The sequence below is a fragment of the Aythya ferina genome, assembly GCF_964211825.1.
Source record: "Aythya ferina genome assembly, chromosome: 2".
Lineage (NCBI taxonomy): Eukaryota > Metazoa > Chordata > Aves > Anseriformes > Anatidae > Aythya > Aythya ferina.
Window position 1 is genome coordinate 26,049,755 of NC_140297.1, and position 14,148 is coordinate 26,063,902.

Consider the following 14,148-nt stretch of genomic DNA (forward strand, 5'->3'; position numbering starts at 1 on the left):
CACTCTGTAAATATGATTTATTAGCCCCTTATCAACAAGCACACTGGAATTATCAACAGAAAGAAACAATGGTACAAGTACAACCTGAAGCAGAAGACAGCACAGACAAAAAAAGCTTTGCTTGGTTCCTTTTGGGAAAGGAGAGATGTGGAAGAAGACAGTTTAACTGGGAATTCATTCATCTTTCTACTTTGGATCATTTCACCGGGAGACTGCGAAACTCAAAATGGAAAATGGTGTGTATAGTATACATGCACTACTCATTCTTTTCCATCATAAGAAAATCCTATACTTTAGTTCATCTAACCACCTTGAGAGAGTGACCATGGATTTTCCTGATCTATAACAGAAACAATTACAAAAATAAAACTTAATAAACCTTTTCAGATTGGAGCTCAGTAGCAGTTTTCAGGAGTCTAAGGTGCTTATGCTAAGATAACTCAGATGTGAGTTGCCACCTTTCATACAACTCCTTCCCAGTTATGTTTTAACTGTGAAATAGTTGAGCATTATGTTAGCAATTAAGTCCAGTTCCCATATTTTTACATAAGGTAAGAAAGATTTATTGTTTCTGTGGGGGTTCAAATAGTTCCCCGATAGGATTTTGATTATTAGACACCCTCTGCTCTTGAAATTAAATACTGAGTATGGCTGACTGAAGGTTTGAAATAGAAATATCCTCTTACTCATTCTGCTGGCTGTTATGTTAGCAGTCTGAATGTATCATGGGGAATTCTCCATAGGAAAGGAAGAAAATCAAACTAGTGTAGTTCTATAGTTTTTTGTGTGTTTTACCTTCAGTGTTTTAGTTCTGTAAATTTTTTATTTGAACAGATCAATAAAACTATTTGCTGGGTTTGCACTGATGCTGCTCAGAGTTTTAGGAACACCCGAGCTTTACTTTATGTCTAATGTCTCTCCAAGTCTCACCTTCTGACAGTACAAGTCAGGGATTTCCATTTAGGAGACAAATTGCTATGGGCACATGCTCTCATGTCAGGAAAGCGCTGGCTCGCAGTGCCAGCTGTACGTCTGCGTTACAAAGGAACGTGTCATTGTCAACTAAGAAAATCCAGGGAAACGTCTGTCCCCTTCCACCCTCCCCTGCCACTTCTGAGAGCTTGTCACAGGCGGTGTCTGTGCCGAATAGAGGAGCAGCTGTATTTAGCTCACCCGGACATGACAAAAGGTAACTAACATAACCAGCCTTTGCCTGAAAAGCTGTTCAAAGCCAAGTAACCATGACACAAATATTTTGGAACCTGTGAAGCAATTCACAATTAAGAGAATTTTTTGGTTTAATGTATTTTAAAATCTGCCTTCTGTTTAAGAAGAGCCAAGAGTGATTTCTACCATAATAATGTCCTTTAGAAAACACACACGCAGGAGGATTTTTAACACCTATTTTTGGGCAGTTCTCCAGCACGATTTGCACGTTACAAGCCCATGGTAGCTTACATATCATAACCTCTTTTAAAGTTTCTCACTGCCATCACCATACACAGTACTACCAAGAGATTTTGCATCTTTTTACTGCAAGACAGACTGGCATTCTTATAGCTAGACAGTCATAACAGAAATGCTAGACAGGGTGACATTTTTATTTTGCCTTCCAAATGCCTTTGATCATTGAGAATATGCTAAATTTCAAACCAAACCTGTGCTGGAGGCTTCAGATGGATACTTCCAGGGTCAGCCACCACTTCCAGGAAATTTATAATAAAGCACACAAGTGGCAAAGCTAGTAGAACAACAGTAAGGTGTTTTTTTTGCTTATTTGTTTTTTTTTTAACGCTTTTAACTTCCAGATTTAAGCAAAAAACCGAACGTGTGCAGAAGCATCTACTATATACTTGCCTCAAATCTTTGAAATGTTGTCATACGAAATTCTCCTTTAATCCCCGAAAGCAGTAATGAAGAAGAAGGATTTTGAATGAAAACGAAGAAATTGCTTATATAACTCCTAACTTAGAACAAATCTTCCTCTCAGAGCTGTAATTTACAGACTTTGTTCAATACATATGTATCTACAGTTTTGCCTAAATACCTCTTTGAATATTCAAAAATTATACCTTGGCCTTTACTTTTTCTTTATAAGATCCTCATTCCATTTCCCACATGGCTAAAACCGTATCCTCCTCAGTCCCCATATGCTACCAGATAACTAAGGGAACCATCAGCCTTAGGGGAATCATTCACAGCCTCAGTCAGCACACGTTACCATTTGTGAAAATGGTGCAAAAGTGATGACTAAGACACTGGAAACCAGCAGTATGGACATTTGTCTCACCACAAATTCCCCAATATCCACTGTTTATGTTAACAGCATATAAAAAGCTTCTTCTTCAGAGCTTTACTGGTATTGGCAGGAATTAGAAATGTTGATTTTGTACTAAATTTTAGAGAATCTGAGCAGTGTAACTGCATTTGGGGATCTGGCTGTAGTTTCCTGCTGTAGTAGAAAATCATTTCTATGAGGAGTTTTCTAATATAGCTGTACCAGATTCCAGTGTCACATGTTGAGTCCTAATGCAGCATTCCTCCTACTTGTTCAACCAATCCTATAACAAAATTTCCAATGATGTATCTAAAAACATCTGGAATGACAATCCTTTCATACTTCATTATTTTTGAAAATGGTTTCCACCATACATGGACTGTACGTGTTTTGGTTGCCCACCAGTCACGTAATAGTCACAGTATTTTTCAGTACTGACCTGCACTCTGCTGCTGTGGAATCTGAGTCTGATGTGGCAGGTTCCTACAAAAAAAATAAATTAAAAAAATTAATAACTTTAAAACTTCCATACAAATTCTTAAGTGTTATGCATAAAAGTTTAATATGTCTAGCTAAAATTTGTGGGGTTTTGCTTATGAAGCAATAATATCAATTTTTGCTATGCAAATCAAGTTGTCAAAAGTCAGCTAAGTCAATAAAAAAGTTAGTTTTAAGGAGTAGTTCCTGTGATTTTACTTGTCAACTGGGCTCAAATGCTCAAACTTGGTGAAAGACCAGAGGTAACAACAGGCTTCTGATGTTATGCAGAGCTCAGTTTTTGTAAGTGATGGATATAAAAAAGGTCTTTTCAAGTTAATTATTCACTGCAGAATGAATGAATGTTCTGTTGGTCTTACACATCTGACCAGTTCACTTATCAAGCCAAAGTCACGTTTTTATGCCTTGCTTAAGTGCCTATTTTAACAGGTACCAGATATTAAGGGTACTTTTACGGAAAGGAATTAGGGGTTGGAATGAAGGTGAAGTGGCTAAGAACTGTATGTACAAGTTCAGAAAGCCTCTGGTGCAGGCTCCAGCACCCCCACTAAAAAAAAATAAATATTCACAAGGTTGGCTTTCTTTGGAATTAATCATCTGAATAAAGGCAAATACAAAGTTTTTACAGTGTTATGGTCCAGGTGTGTGAAGTAAAGAAGGAAAACACCATCTGGAAGTATCATTTTGATCCTGCATCACCTCTTAAACCTCCCTGTACATTTGGCATAAATTCACACTCGCTCACAGGTCCTCATTTCTTTTACCGTAACTTTTGGCTTTATTTTAAAAACTGCTGTTGTGAATAGAAGAACAAACTGTAAAAATAACACAGCAGTTGTACAGGGGGTCATTTATACAGCTATACTTCCTGGAGAAATTTTTTTTTAGAACTTAGTTTAGGGACAGGGAGAAGAAAATACTTAGCACATTATCTACATTATGAAGGGAACATGGGGCAACCATGTGCAAATTGTGGCCAGTTTAGTGCTGGCACTGGACCAGTATCATCATGGTTGTGCCATTCCCTCTCTCACACAGGCCCATCAGCTGAGGAGCTACCAACCTGAGCTAGTGCCTTGTCACTGAGTAATGCCAGTCACCTCTAAGGCCGTTTTCTCAGATCTGCTCAACTACTGACAACTCAGCCAAACCCTTCCAGAAATGTCTTTTTTTTTTTTTTTTTTTTTCTGCAGCATTGCCTACCTGTTTGGCTTGGAAAATATGCACAGCATTAGATGACTTTGTCTCGATAGTTTCATAAAGTTTTTGATAAATGCACTTTAAGAAATAAAAATGACTATTTTTCTGGTTTCTGTCTTGGCAACAGTGGAGATGGCTGAGGTTACTTTTTCATTGGTAATCCTGTGTTTACTATCAGCATAATGGACAACACTCTTCTGTGCAATGTTAACATTTCAGACACAAACCATCCCTGACAGGTACATGGCTAAATACTAAAAAAGTTGGGATTTTATGGGGTCGGTGTTGTTTTTAAAACAGAACTCTAAAGACACATACTAAGAAATAGGGTTTCCAAAAAGGAACAGTTCTGATTCCTCTGTCAAAAGTAGTTTTTCTCCAAAATATGCAGAAATGTAATTGTTCCATACAAAGCTTCTTGCCAAGTTTGCAGCCTGGAATCCAGTCATCTATTTTTATCACAGTGGGCCTTTATTTCTGCTTGAAATGCAAGCGTCAGAGCAATCCTGAACTACAGAGTCATTACTGGTACCCCCACAACAAACACATTCCAGAGTCAAATTGTGTAACATAATAAGTATTAAAATAAATAAATAAATAAATTATCAAAATACTTACTGTTGTGTTTGCATCAGTGGCATACTAGTATTGTCGTAGCTGTCTGTGTGAAGGGGTGGCACAATCTCGCCAGTAACTGGGTGAAACACGGGCAGTGTGGAAAGAGGCCAGGCTATCTCCCTGTTTTTAGACATGTCACGCAGCTCTTTAGTCGATTTCTGTATAGCGCTGTGGTGGACCAACTGGATGCTAGGTCAAAAAGGAAATAAAATAGTAAATACGTATTTTAAGTGCTCTGTCTAAATTGAAAGACTTTTACAATTATTATTTTTTAAAAATATACAAGGACTAATGCATGCTACAGACTCCATAGTGCAGCAATTACAGCAAACCCTTCCATAGTTAATTTAATAAATAATGGATTTATTTCATTTTGAAGGCAGTAATTATTCTACTAGACACTGCTGTCTGGAGAAGTATTTTGCATAGGATCCAATACTGTGCAATTTACTGCTATTTTTCCATTTATTTGCTGCAGTTCAAATAAAACTTTTGGTAACTCCTTATTCATGTGGTACATCCAAAAAACTTCAAAGAAAATTAATTTTAAAACACTCTATGCTGTAGCCACTGGACACCTTCCAGGATATTCCTTCTCCTGTCCACTACTTTGAAAATACAGACTGGGAGGTCCAACGATCAGGAGAATAAACTATATTTTAAGATATTTATTCTTAACAGAACTAATTTATTACAGATTAATTTATTTACAGAACTGACAGTTGTTAATTTCAAACCCTTTTTATTCTGATCTTCTAGCCTCGCCAAGACTCTGATTTAAAAGCAGCTTTCACATTTATGAATTAAACCATGGATTAGAGAGAATGAAAGAAGATTATGACACACATGTATGAAGCATGACAAGCTACTGAAAATGGAAATTAAATGATAAAAGAAAAATAACAGGAAAGAAGACACTTACTCTGGTGTTTGCATGTTTCTCTTTTCCCTAAAAACAAAACAAAATTTATGAATTAAATAATAGCATTGATAGTTGGAACATTAAGTCTATCTGATGATGAAAATAGTATGCGATATAGAAATGCTGACAACGTTACTGCTAAATGCAACTTGGCAGCATTTGCAACTGGGTTTATGGCAAGGCCTTGATGAACGCACGTACAGAGATGGGGTACTGATGACAGACACACAGACACACACACGTAGAAATGAAAATGCAAGTTAAAGAACAAGCTTCTGGCTAAAATAAATTCTGTGACAAAATGAAAATTGTAGTTTGTGTAAGAAATGGCAGAAATTGCGTTACTTGCTGCTTTCTGTTTACAGTTACCTCTTTTATTATATGTCTAAATTCAGTTCACATCCTCAAGCAGATTTATTTTATAAAAGTTAGCATTTTAGAAATTACTTAATAGTACTGAACCAGTGATCCTTTATTAGTATTTTATTTGTTTGGGGGCAAGAAATTTCAGGTTTATGTGGAGATTTTTAACCCTTTCAACTAGAATAATTAAAGTCCCTGTATGCATTCTCTTGGAAATTACTCTATGTGATTAGATGACAAATAGCTCGATATTTCAAAACAGATGTCTTTTGGCATGTTTTATTTATTCTTTTAATGAAGTGAATGGAATTCTTCTAACAAATAGTCTTCTATGCATTATAATCTTAGAAAAGTGTACAATTACTAATTAGTGTGTTAAAGTACTCACACTCCTTCCCGTCGGCAGCACATGATATAGGCAAGTATTAGAAAAAGCACCAGTGCTACTGCCGAGGGCACTGCCAGTGTAATTAGGAAATCCGAGTAATAGTCTCTGCTTTTCAGTGTATCAGAAGGTGGCTTGTATTCTCCACCATCAGGTAATATCCCCTCTCCGCGAATCACTTCCTGAAAGGTGGATACTTGTTTGGTATTGTCAACCTGACAGCCAGGGGAAAAAAAAAATAAGAAAGAAAAAAAAGAAAATTACATAACAAAGTAAGAGAATGTAAAACCAGGAAGTACTTAATCAATGAAAACACAGAAAAGAACCTGTATTACACAATAACATTTGACAAATTCTATACATTTTTGTCCAGTCACTTTTTTTTAAACAATAAAATCTTACAGTTTGTCAAAATTTTCTAGATATTATCTATATTCTAGTTTCTAATATTACGTTATCATATTGTTACTAACAAGGCAACATAGGTTACTTTTGTGCCTACCAGAGATACTGTTGGTTTTTTCTTGTTGTTTTTTGTTTGGTTGGTTGGTTTGGTTTTACAGATTAATTTTTGGATTATTATAAACAAATGCTATTTGAGTAAAAGTTCAGTTTTTGTTTAGTTGTTGGTTGGTTTTTTTTGAACAGCAAAACTGATTTGTGATGAATAAATCGACTTCTTTCTAGTCTTCCTAAATAACAATACTGCCCTCTCTTGTATGAAGGTGGTAGAGATGGGGAGTGTATCTCCTCCTCGTAGTGTCCCACTGAGTTTTAAAATCGAGCGTTACAAACAGCAAGAGGCAACACCTGAGCTGCTGAGGGCTGACCAGCTCTAGGCCATCCCCTTCCACCCAATGCAGGAAGCGTGCCATCATCAGACGAGTATTTAGTTGATCATACCCAGAGTTCAAAGGTTTTTCTACCTCCTAATTCAACTACATTTCAGAAGACTGCATTCCTTGCCACAAATACATATTTTTAATGTCTGTATCTAAAGTTCCTGGAAATACAAACTTTGTAGTTGCTGAATTTCATATTGCACTTAAGTGACTGCCTGTTCCATCACCTCCTCATTTTCTGGTTCTTTTCTTGTTATCTTCAGTTAGATATTTGAAAATATACAGAATTTGCCTACACACTTGACTTTTGGTCATGTCTTCACAATTTGCAATTTAATTCACAAACAAGTGCATTAAAACTTGTGCAATGGATGAAAAGAATTTCATGGAATGCTAGAAAGAATGCTTGCTTGGGTTTCAAGTGTATACATTTGTATTTTCTAACTGCAAGACTGTTAGACAAAAAACAATTTACGTATTCTCTACTTATTAAATGCTGTAATATATTTTACATGAGGTATTCCAGGTCCATCTGGTTGCTTAGTGGAACCTCAAGCCCTAAGCTGATGCACAAAAAAGATCTGTGTACCTACTGATGGGGGCAGGAGCCCACCCATGGGGGCAGGAGCCCACCCAGGGAACGAGAACAAGCTGTCAGACAGCAGCGTTAAGAGGAGCAATGTACTAAGTTGCCCGTCTTTTCAGAATTTGGGACCCACAAACTTAAATCCACTCTTTGATGCGTGTGTCACCTGCCAATGTCACTTCATAACGTGAGAGGAATAGAGGAAGCTATGATGGCTGTATTTTCAGTCACTGGTTTAGGTTGCAGTTACGGCAAATAGAGCTGAACTCTCTCCCAGTACACAGATCTCAGGGGACTTCCTACCCCTTGTTTTGCCTTGTGAAAAGCTGACTATGATTAGATAGAGGGAAGCTTGGCTCCATTTTCTCTTTGATGCAGCATCCAGGAACAGTGCTGTTGGCAGCAGCAAACACCCCTAAGCCTGTTTAAATTCAGTTACGGTGGCACGCTGCCAAAACAAGTGCCAAGCGCCAAGTTCAGGAAGGTTGTGAAATTGACTGCTGTAGAAAATTATGCTTCTCTTAGGGAGTCTGTTCCTTTTACACATCCCAGGGTGACCTCTGCCTTTCTCAAAACAGCACGACAATGCTGCTTCATGATTAGTTTATGAGCCACTGCTACTGGCAGACCTTTTTTCTGGAGCAGTCCTAAGCAGTTGCTATTCGTTCTGCATCTGTACAGTTGGTTATTCTTGCATTACTGCACTATTCCTCTGCTTCTCCTTTTGAAATTTATCCTGTTTGCTCAGGCTATTTCTCCAGTTTCTCAAGATCTCTCTGAATTGTGTCCTGTCCATCTATGCACATGCAGTTCCTTTCAGCTTTACGGGGCCTGCAAACCTAATTTAATAAGCACATTCTGTCATCCATATTAATGAATAATGGCAGGGAATTATTGTAATCCTGATATGACTGTGGCTATCCAGCCAGTTTTCCACTAGGCCCACGAAGAATTTAATCTAGGTCACATTTCCTGAGCATACCTATTTTGATTTCATTAGCCAACACTATTTTGTTTCCTTTTTAACATTAAATATGTTTTATACAAATAGTATTCCTATGCTGTTAAAAAGTATTTCAAAAAATAAACTACTCAGTGCTGTAGACTCGATATTTGAGAAAACAAATCTATATACACATTTTAGGAAAGCAGATGTAACTAGCAGTATTAGAGCATTCAATTAACAAACTACATCTACGTAAACAGTTGTCTTTACTTTTAGCTCTGTAAGCCCTATAGGTCTTTTGCCATTTATATAAATCACAGTTAGCAAAAATTAATATCATGGTTTCACTGTTGCTGTATTCTGAGTTCAGTCCACAGAGCAAAATCCTTTCACAATCTTAAGAGTGGCTGCTAAATGGAGAACAATGTCAACTGGTCACAATGAAGTGGAATTTGGCACAGTTGTCTGGCCAGGCTGGCAAAACTCTTACCTAAATAATGACTAGAATGAAATATTGAACTTCAACAAACATCATTTTTATGCAACAATAACATAACTCACCAGAGAGATTTTACACCAATCAATATGGAATTGAGTACGGAACTTTTTATCACATGTTATTAAGGGCTCCATTTCTTGACTGCATCTCAGCTGATTTTGTGGGTTTTCTACTTCCCGTAAGCACGAGGAGAAGGGAACATCTGCACCAACCATAACGTACACACTGCAGAAAGAGATGAGTGACAGACTGTCAGGATACCTCTCACAAATACCCAAAGGACAATGACATGCTATTCCGAAGACTATTCTTGTTCACAGTAACAGTCAGACATTTTAAAGACTAAAATATTTTCTTTTTTTAGTTTCTTCTTGATAGTATGCTTTACCTAAGCATAGGAATAGCAGACTGAAACCACACAGATTTTTCTAGCTACATATTACAACTTACTTTGTTTTGCAGCATAATGCAAATGCTTGCTTACCGTTAGAGTTGTCAAGTTCCGTACTTCTTATCTTGGAAGCCCTAGACTTCCAAGTGTAGGTTCCTCATGTAAATAAATCAGTACTACTTTTGAAAATTGTATTAAAAAGTTTAATTTTATCTTTTGGAAATCTTCAGTCCAGCTCAGCATAGTATTTTTAAATAATTTCTTCCCATGTTTTCAAAGAAATTAATTAGGACTTACATTTATAAACTAATAGGAAAGTGACAAAGCCCCCAGTTTCTCCTGAAAGATTTGACACAACCAACACAATTTGGGGAATAACGAAAGCAGTGTGTAAACACAGTACTTCATTTAGCATTATAGTGCATAAAATAACAGCAGCTCCACTGACTGTATTATTCATTTTCATATTTAAATATGTAGAATTCTGCTGGAAAATATGGTCTGCTGCACTAGATAATAATGTACCAGTGGATCCTGGCATAGAAATTACATACTGATTGCTGTTTTTCTTTAAGGCATTATCTAACTAAATGTTTGAAATGTAGCCACTTGCAGTAAGCGGCCCTCCTACTGCTCTAGCAAGTACAGAGTGTGTAGGCCACCCTCCTTCTTCAGATGTGTTCAGAAACTCCAGATGCAAAACAAGGACTCTGTAACAACAATCTTGTTTGCACACAGCTTGGATTTAGACACCCTAGCCCTTCTTTAGACATTTATTTGACCCAAAATCTCTAAAAGAGGTAAAAAATGAAATAAGATAAAATCACTAGACACCTTTAATTTTGCCAGGGAAAAGCACTACCACAGCCGGTATACTTGAAGAGACTGGATCCTTATCAGTTTATAAATGGAACATCATATTGCAGAACAGAGTGTATGGTTATGAATTACATCTGGAAATAATGGATTTCTGCAGTTCACAGTCAGTAATCTAAACTCCCCAGACAGCTCAAGCTTAAAACTTTGATCTGTCCACAATGCTCTCGAAGCGCACAACTAGGGATTCACTAAGACTACAGCTACAAATGACACTGCTAAACACTAAATGCTCATAGAAATCTGAGTGTCTTTGCAACTTGCACTCTACAACACCCTCTTTTAAATTTTTGAGTATTTAACAGTTCCTAATTTGCAAAACTCAAAAGTATACCAAACCACTTCTCAATATTAAGACTAGAATGACAAAATAAGTGTATTTACTACTAACTATTTTGTAACTAATGGAATTTATTAGTATTTGTTGGACTGTAAGATCAATGTATAGAAAACTGTCACTTGCATAAAACACAAAAAATCCATGCTACAATGGATGTTTGGAATATCAGTAAACGTTTCATATCTAACACCAATTGGGATTTCCAAAATATAAAACAATAATTGCAAAGTTTCTAGAGAGCCTGTAAAAATATTAAGCCTTTCTGTAAGAAAAGAAGAGTAAAGTAGAAATAACAGACTGACACATGTGCTTACCCTTCCTTCATGTCATTAATAGGAAGTGGCACTCTCCCTCCCCTGTCCAGCGCAGAAGTAATGTTTATAGCATTCAAGCGTTCTGGCTGCCATACATTTTTCACTGCTCCAAGAAAGTCTCCCAGAACTTCACTTGCTAACATTTCTTCCACATTCATATTCCTTATGAAGAACTCCGCTTGATACGGTAAAGGAAAATCTAGTCGTAACGAAGAAGAGAGAGTTTTGCCTTAAACAATGACTTCAAAACAAATATTTTAAAGCAATGATTAGTGCAATACCACTTTAAGGTTGGTAAATATTTACAAAAATCTTGTATTTGAAATAGCCCACTTGGAGCCTAACATGAGTATTGTTTAATTAAAGATTAGTACCATCAGTTATTACATAAGCTGAAAATCATTGGCAATTTATGAAGTTACTACAATATGGGGAAGAGGAATGAAGGAAAAGATTCTCAGCTCCTAAATCTTCATTAAAGACAAAAGTAGATTCATGCTAACATTAGTGTCAAAGCTGCTACCTTGCTACCAGAAAATTAGAATATATTTATTTAACTGCAGGATGTGTGTTACTAGCGTGATGTTTGTAGAAAGTCTCTAATGGCTGAAATAAATAAAATCCCTAGTAGCACTACACCTCTGCTACTCAGGCTTTACAATAATATAAGAAATATGGTGTTTGAATAATTTGACAGAAACTGTTCTTAGATGTCAAAAGAAATAGACCTTACAAACGATTCATACAGAAGGCAAGCTGAATCTTTGCTATCTTGAATTGTTTTAGGTTATGTAATTCATTTTTTCATAAACCACGAAATATTTTATCATTATCATTTATTTTTATCATTTTACCATTGTCATTTATTTTTATCATTCATCTGTCATTAAAATGCACATTGGTGCTTTCTGATACCGTTTTGGAATACTAGCTCTGCTACAGCTGAGGATGTATTTCAGAAGCTCAATTAATTTCAGCAAAGCAGGGGCACTTATGCCACCAGGCAATTTGGCCCAGTGTTGAAATTTTAGCAATTTTTTCTACCCACTGCTTTAAAAAAAAATCAACTCTTATATTCATTAAACAGTAATGTGTTATTGCTGAGTTCCTTGTCCTATTCTGTCCTGTATTGCTGAGGGCTCTTTTAAAATATGCACCTAGCGTTGTTCTTTGCATAAAGAAAACTAAGCAAACTGAACAGCATACAGAAATACATGTACAGTGAAATCCTTTGTGCAAGCTCCATTTGAAAAGACATAAATTTCAAATTACTTCCAAAACATAGACTTTTTTTTTTTTTTATGAATAAGGGATCATAGTCTTACCTGACATAAAAAATTCAGACAAAAATAACAAACTGAAACAAAAGAGGAAAAACTCCCTTACTTCCCCTTTATGCCCCTATATTTGGCTTGAAGACCTGACAACTATTTTACAGTACTTTTTATCATATAAGAATGGGATCTCAAAAGATTTGTTTATTCAGTTCAAAACTTAACAAGCTGTGTTCTGCACATACCTTCTGCTGACATTATATTAATGATCAAGTTACGTCTTGCTGTCTCAAAGGTACGTCTGTTATATGCAGTGATCTGGAGTAAAAAAAGAAACAACCATAAGCAAAAATGTGGGGGTGGCATTTCCCATCCTACCCCCAACCCTCTGGAAGCCCCACTCCCGTTGAGACCTGTATTCATTGTTAGCTCCCCAGGGAACTCAACTAGCTAGAGACATTTAAATGAATTATTGGGAACCCAGCAATTGCAGTCTTTGGGACTGGGATTTAGTTTTAGTTCTAGCCCCAATGAAGTTTTACTTCATGAATGGATTCATAAGCATTGCTCTAACACAAGTAGTTTTTAAAAAATCCTGGAATCTGTAAGTGGAGGGGAACTGAAAACCAGTAGGTAGATGCAACTTTCATGCCTCTTATTAAACTTATAAACCACTGATCAAATTATGCAAGGATACCAATCTTATATGTTCGGGATGCCTGAAATGCTCACAGGTGTCAAATACAGTCCTTGGTAGTTGCTGCATAATGCTGCACAGAAATGGAACTGTGATTATGTGCTCACTCACAAGAATTACAGAATGAGGCTGGATATTGATATTAAGTAATATTTTCTCTACTTTTTATTTCCTGGATGGTGATAAATCTTTCATGAAGCAAATAAAACAAGGTTTCCTCCCTGAGTTCACACTTCAGTTCATTTCAGAGAGAGAGGAGAGGCAGAGCATGACTGCAGTTGACAGGACTGTGCAGCTCCTCAGCAAGTAGAGCCACACAGCATTTGTGAGATGGATTACCAAAGAAACAGAAGTACAACTACTGCAGGACTTAAGCAGTGGGAAAAGGTTGCCCAACAAAATTAAATCTCATGTAATTTATAAATTTCATGATAAAAGTACAAGAAAATTCCTTAGATTTTTTTCAGTTCCTCAGTTTTGTTAATTTTTCAGAGTTGTTTCAACAGTAGTTTGACCATTAATAGTTAGAAAACCTAACTCTGGTGGTATGAGATCTATGTAGGAACATGGAAGTACCTATTTTGAGCCTGTACTTCAGACTGTTGTTGGTCTGGACTGTACACCCGTGGCTAGTAAAAGCAACAATGGTAGAAATTGCCTCTGTACTGAGTATTCATTCAAATGCAAGCTGTCTTGTATTTGCTGCAGTGCTTGGGTTGTTAGGTGCTTCGAATCAGGAGGTCTCCTTGAACTAATTTATCTACCCATGGCATCGCCTCAGGTATCAGGATGTGGTGAAAGTGAAGATTCAGACTAAGAACACACAACCGCTCCTCTCATATGGCACTAGAAGCGGAAAAAATGCAACCTGCCTTCACCTTGTCGTGTGGAATTAATGCAAAAGCCACACACGAGCACAGGTCCACAACACAGTAACTCATACACTAGGCAAGAGTTAGTTCAAACAGAGGCTTCAGCTCATGCTTACGGTGTAATTCTTGATATAGACCCTAGGGAGTAAAAGCACACGCCATATAGAAAAATATAATTTTAAGTAATGGTTAAAGTAGAGCAAATGGAGCTAAATGGAGTCTGCAAGTACTTCTGCACACAATTAAC

General features: G+C 36.7%; 1 protein-coding gene across 7 annotated transcripts in view; it reads right to left on the reverse strand.

The window, feature by feature from the left end:
- SGCE (sarcoglycan epsilon) overlaps positions 1-14,148 on the reverse strand; it is a 30,244-nt gene that overhangs the window by 2,457 nt on the left and 13,639 nt on the right. For 4 of the 7 annotated variants that reach the window (XM_084508812.1, XM_084508815.1, XM_084508816.1 and 1 more), the window contains 8 exons: positions 12,578-12,650; positions 11,059-11,257; positions 9,200-9,362; positions 6,268-6,479; positions 5,517-5,543; positions 4,595-4,783; positions 2,718-2,761; positions 1,858-1,892 (listed from right to left, as the gene is read on the reverse strand). In XM_084508812.1, the coding sequence (XP_084364938.1) occupies positions 1,858-1,892; positions 2,718-2,761; positions 4,595-4,783; positions 5,517-5,543; positions 6,268-6,479; positions 9,200-9,362; positions 11,059-11,257; positions 12,578-12,650 (942 nt within the window). The remainder of the gene's footprint in view (positions 1-1,857; positions 1,893-2,717; positions 2,762-4,594; positions 4,784-5,516; positions 5,544-6,267; positions 6,480-9,199; positions 9,363-11,058; positions 11,258-12,577; positions 12,651-14,148) is intronic. The other 3 variants (XM_084508814.1, XM_084508818.1, XM_084508813.1) reach the window with 2 other exon arrangements.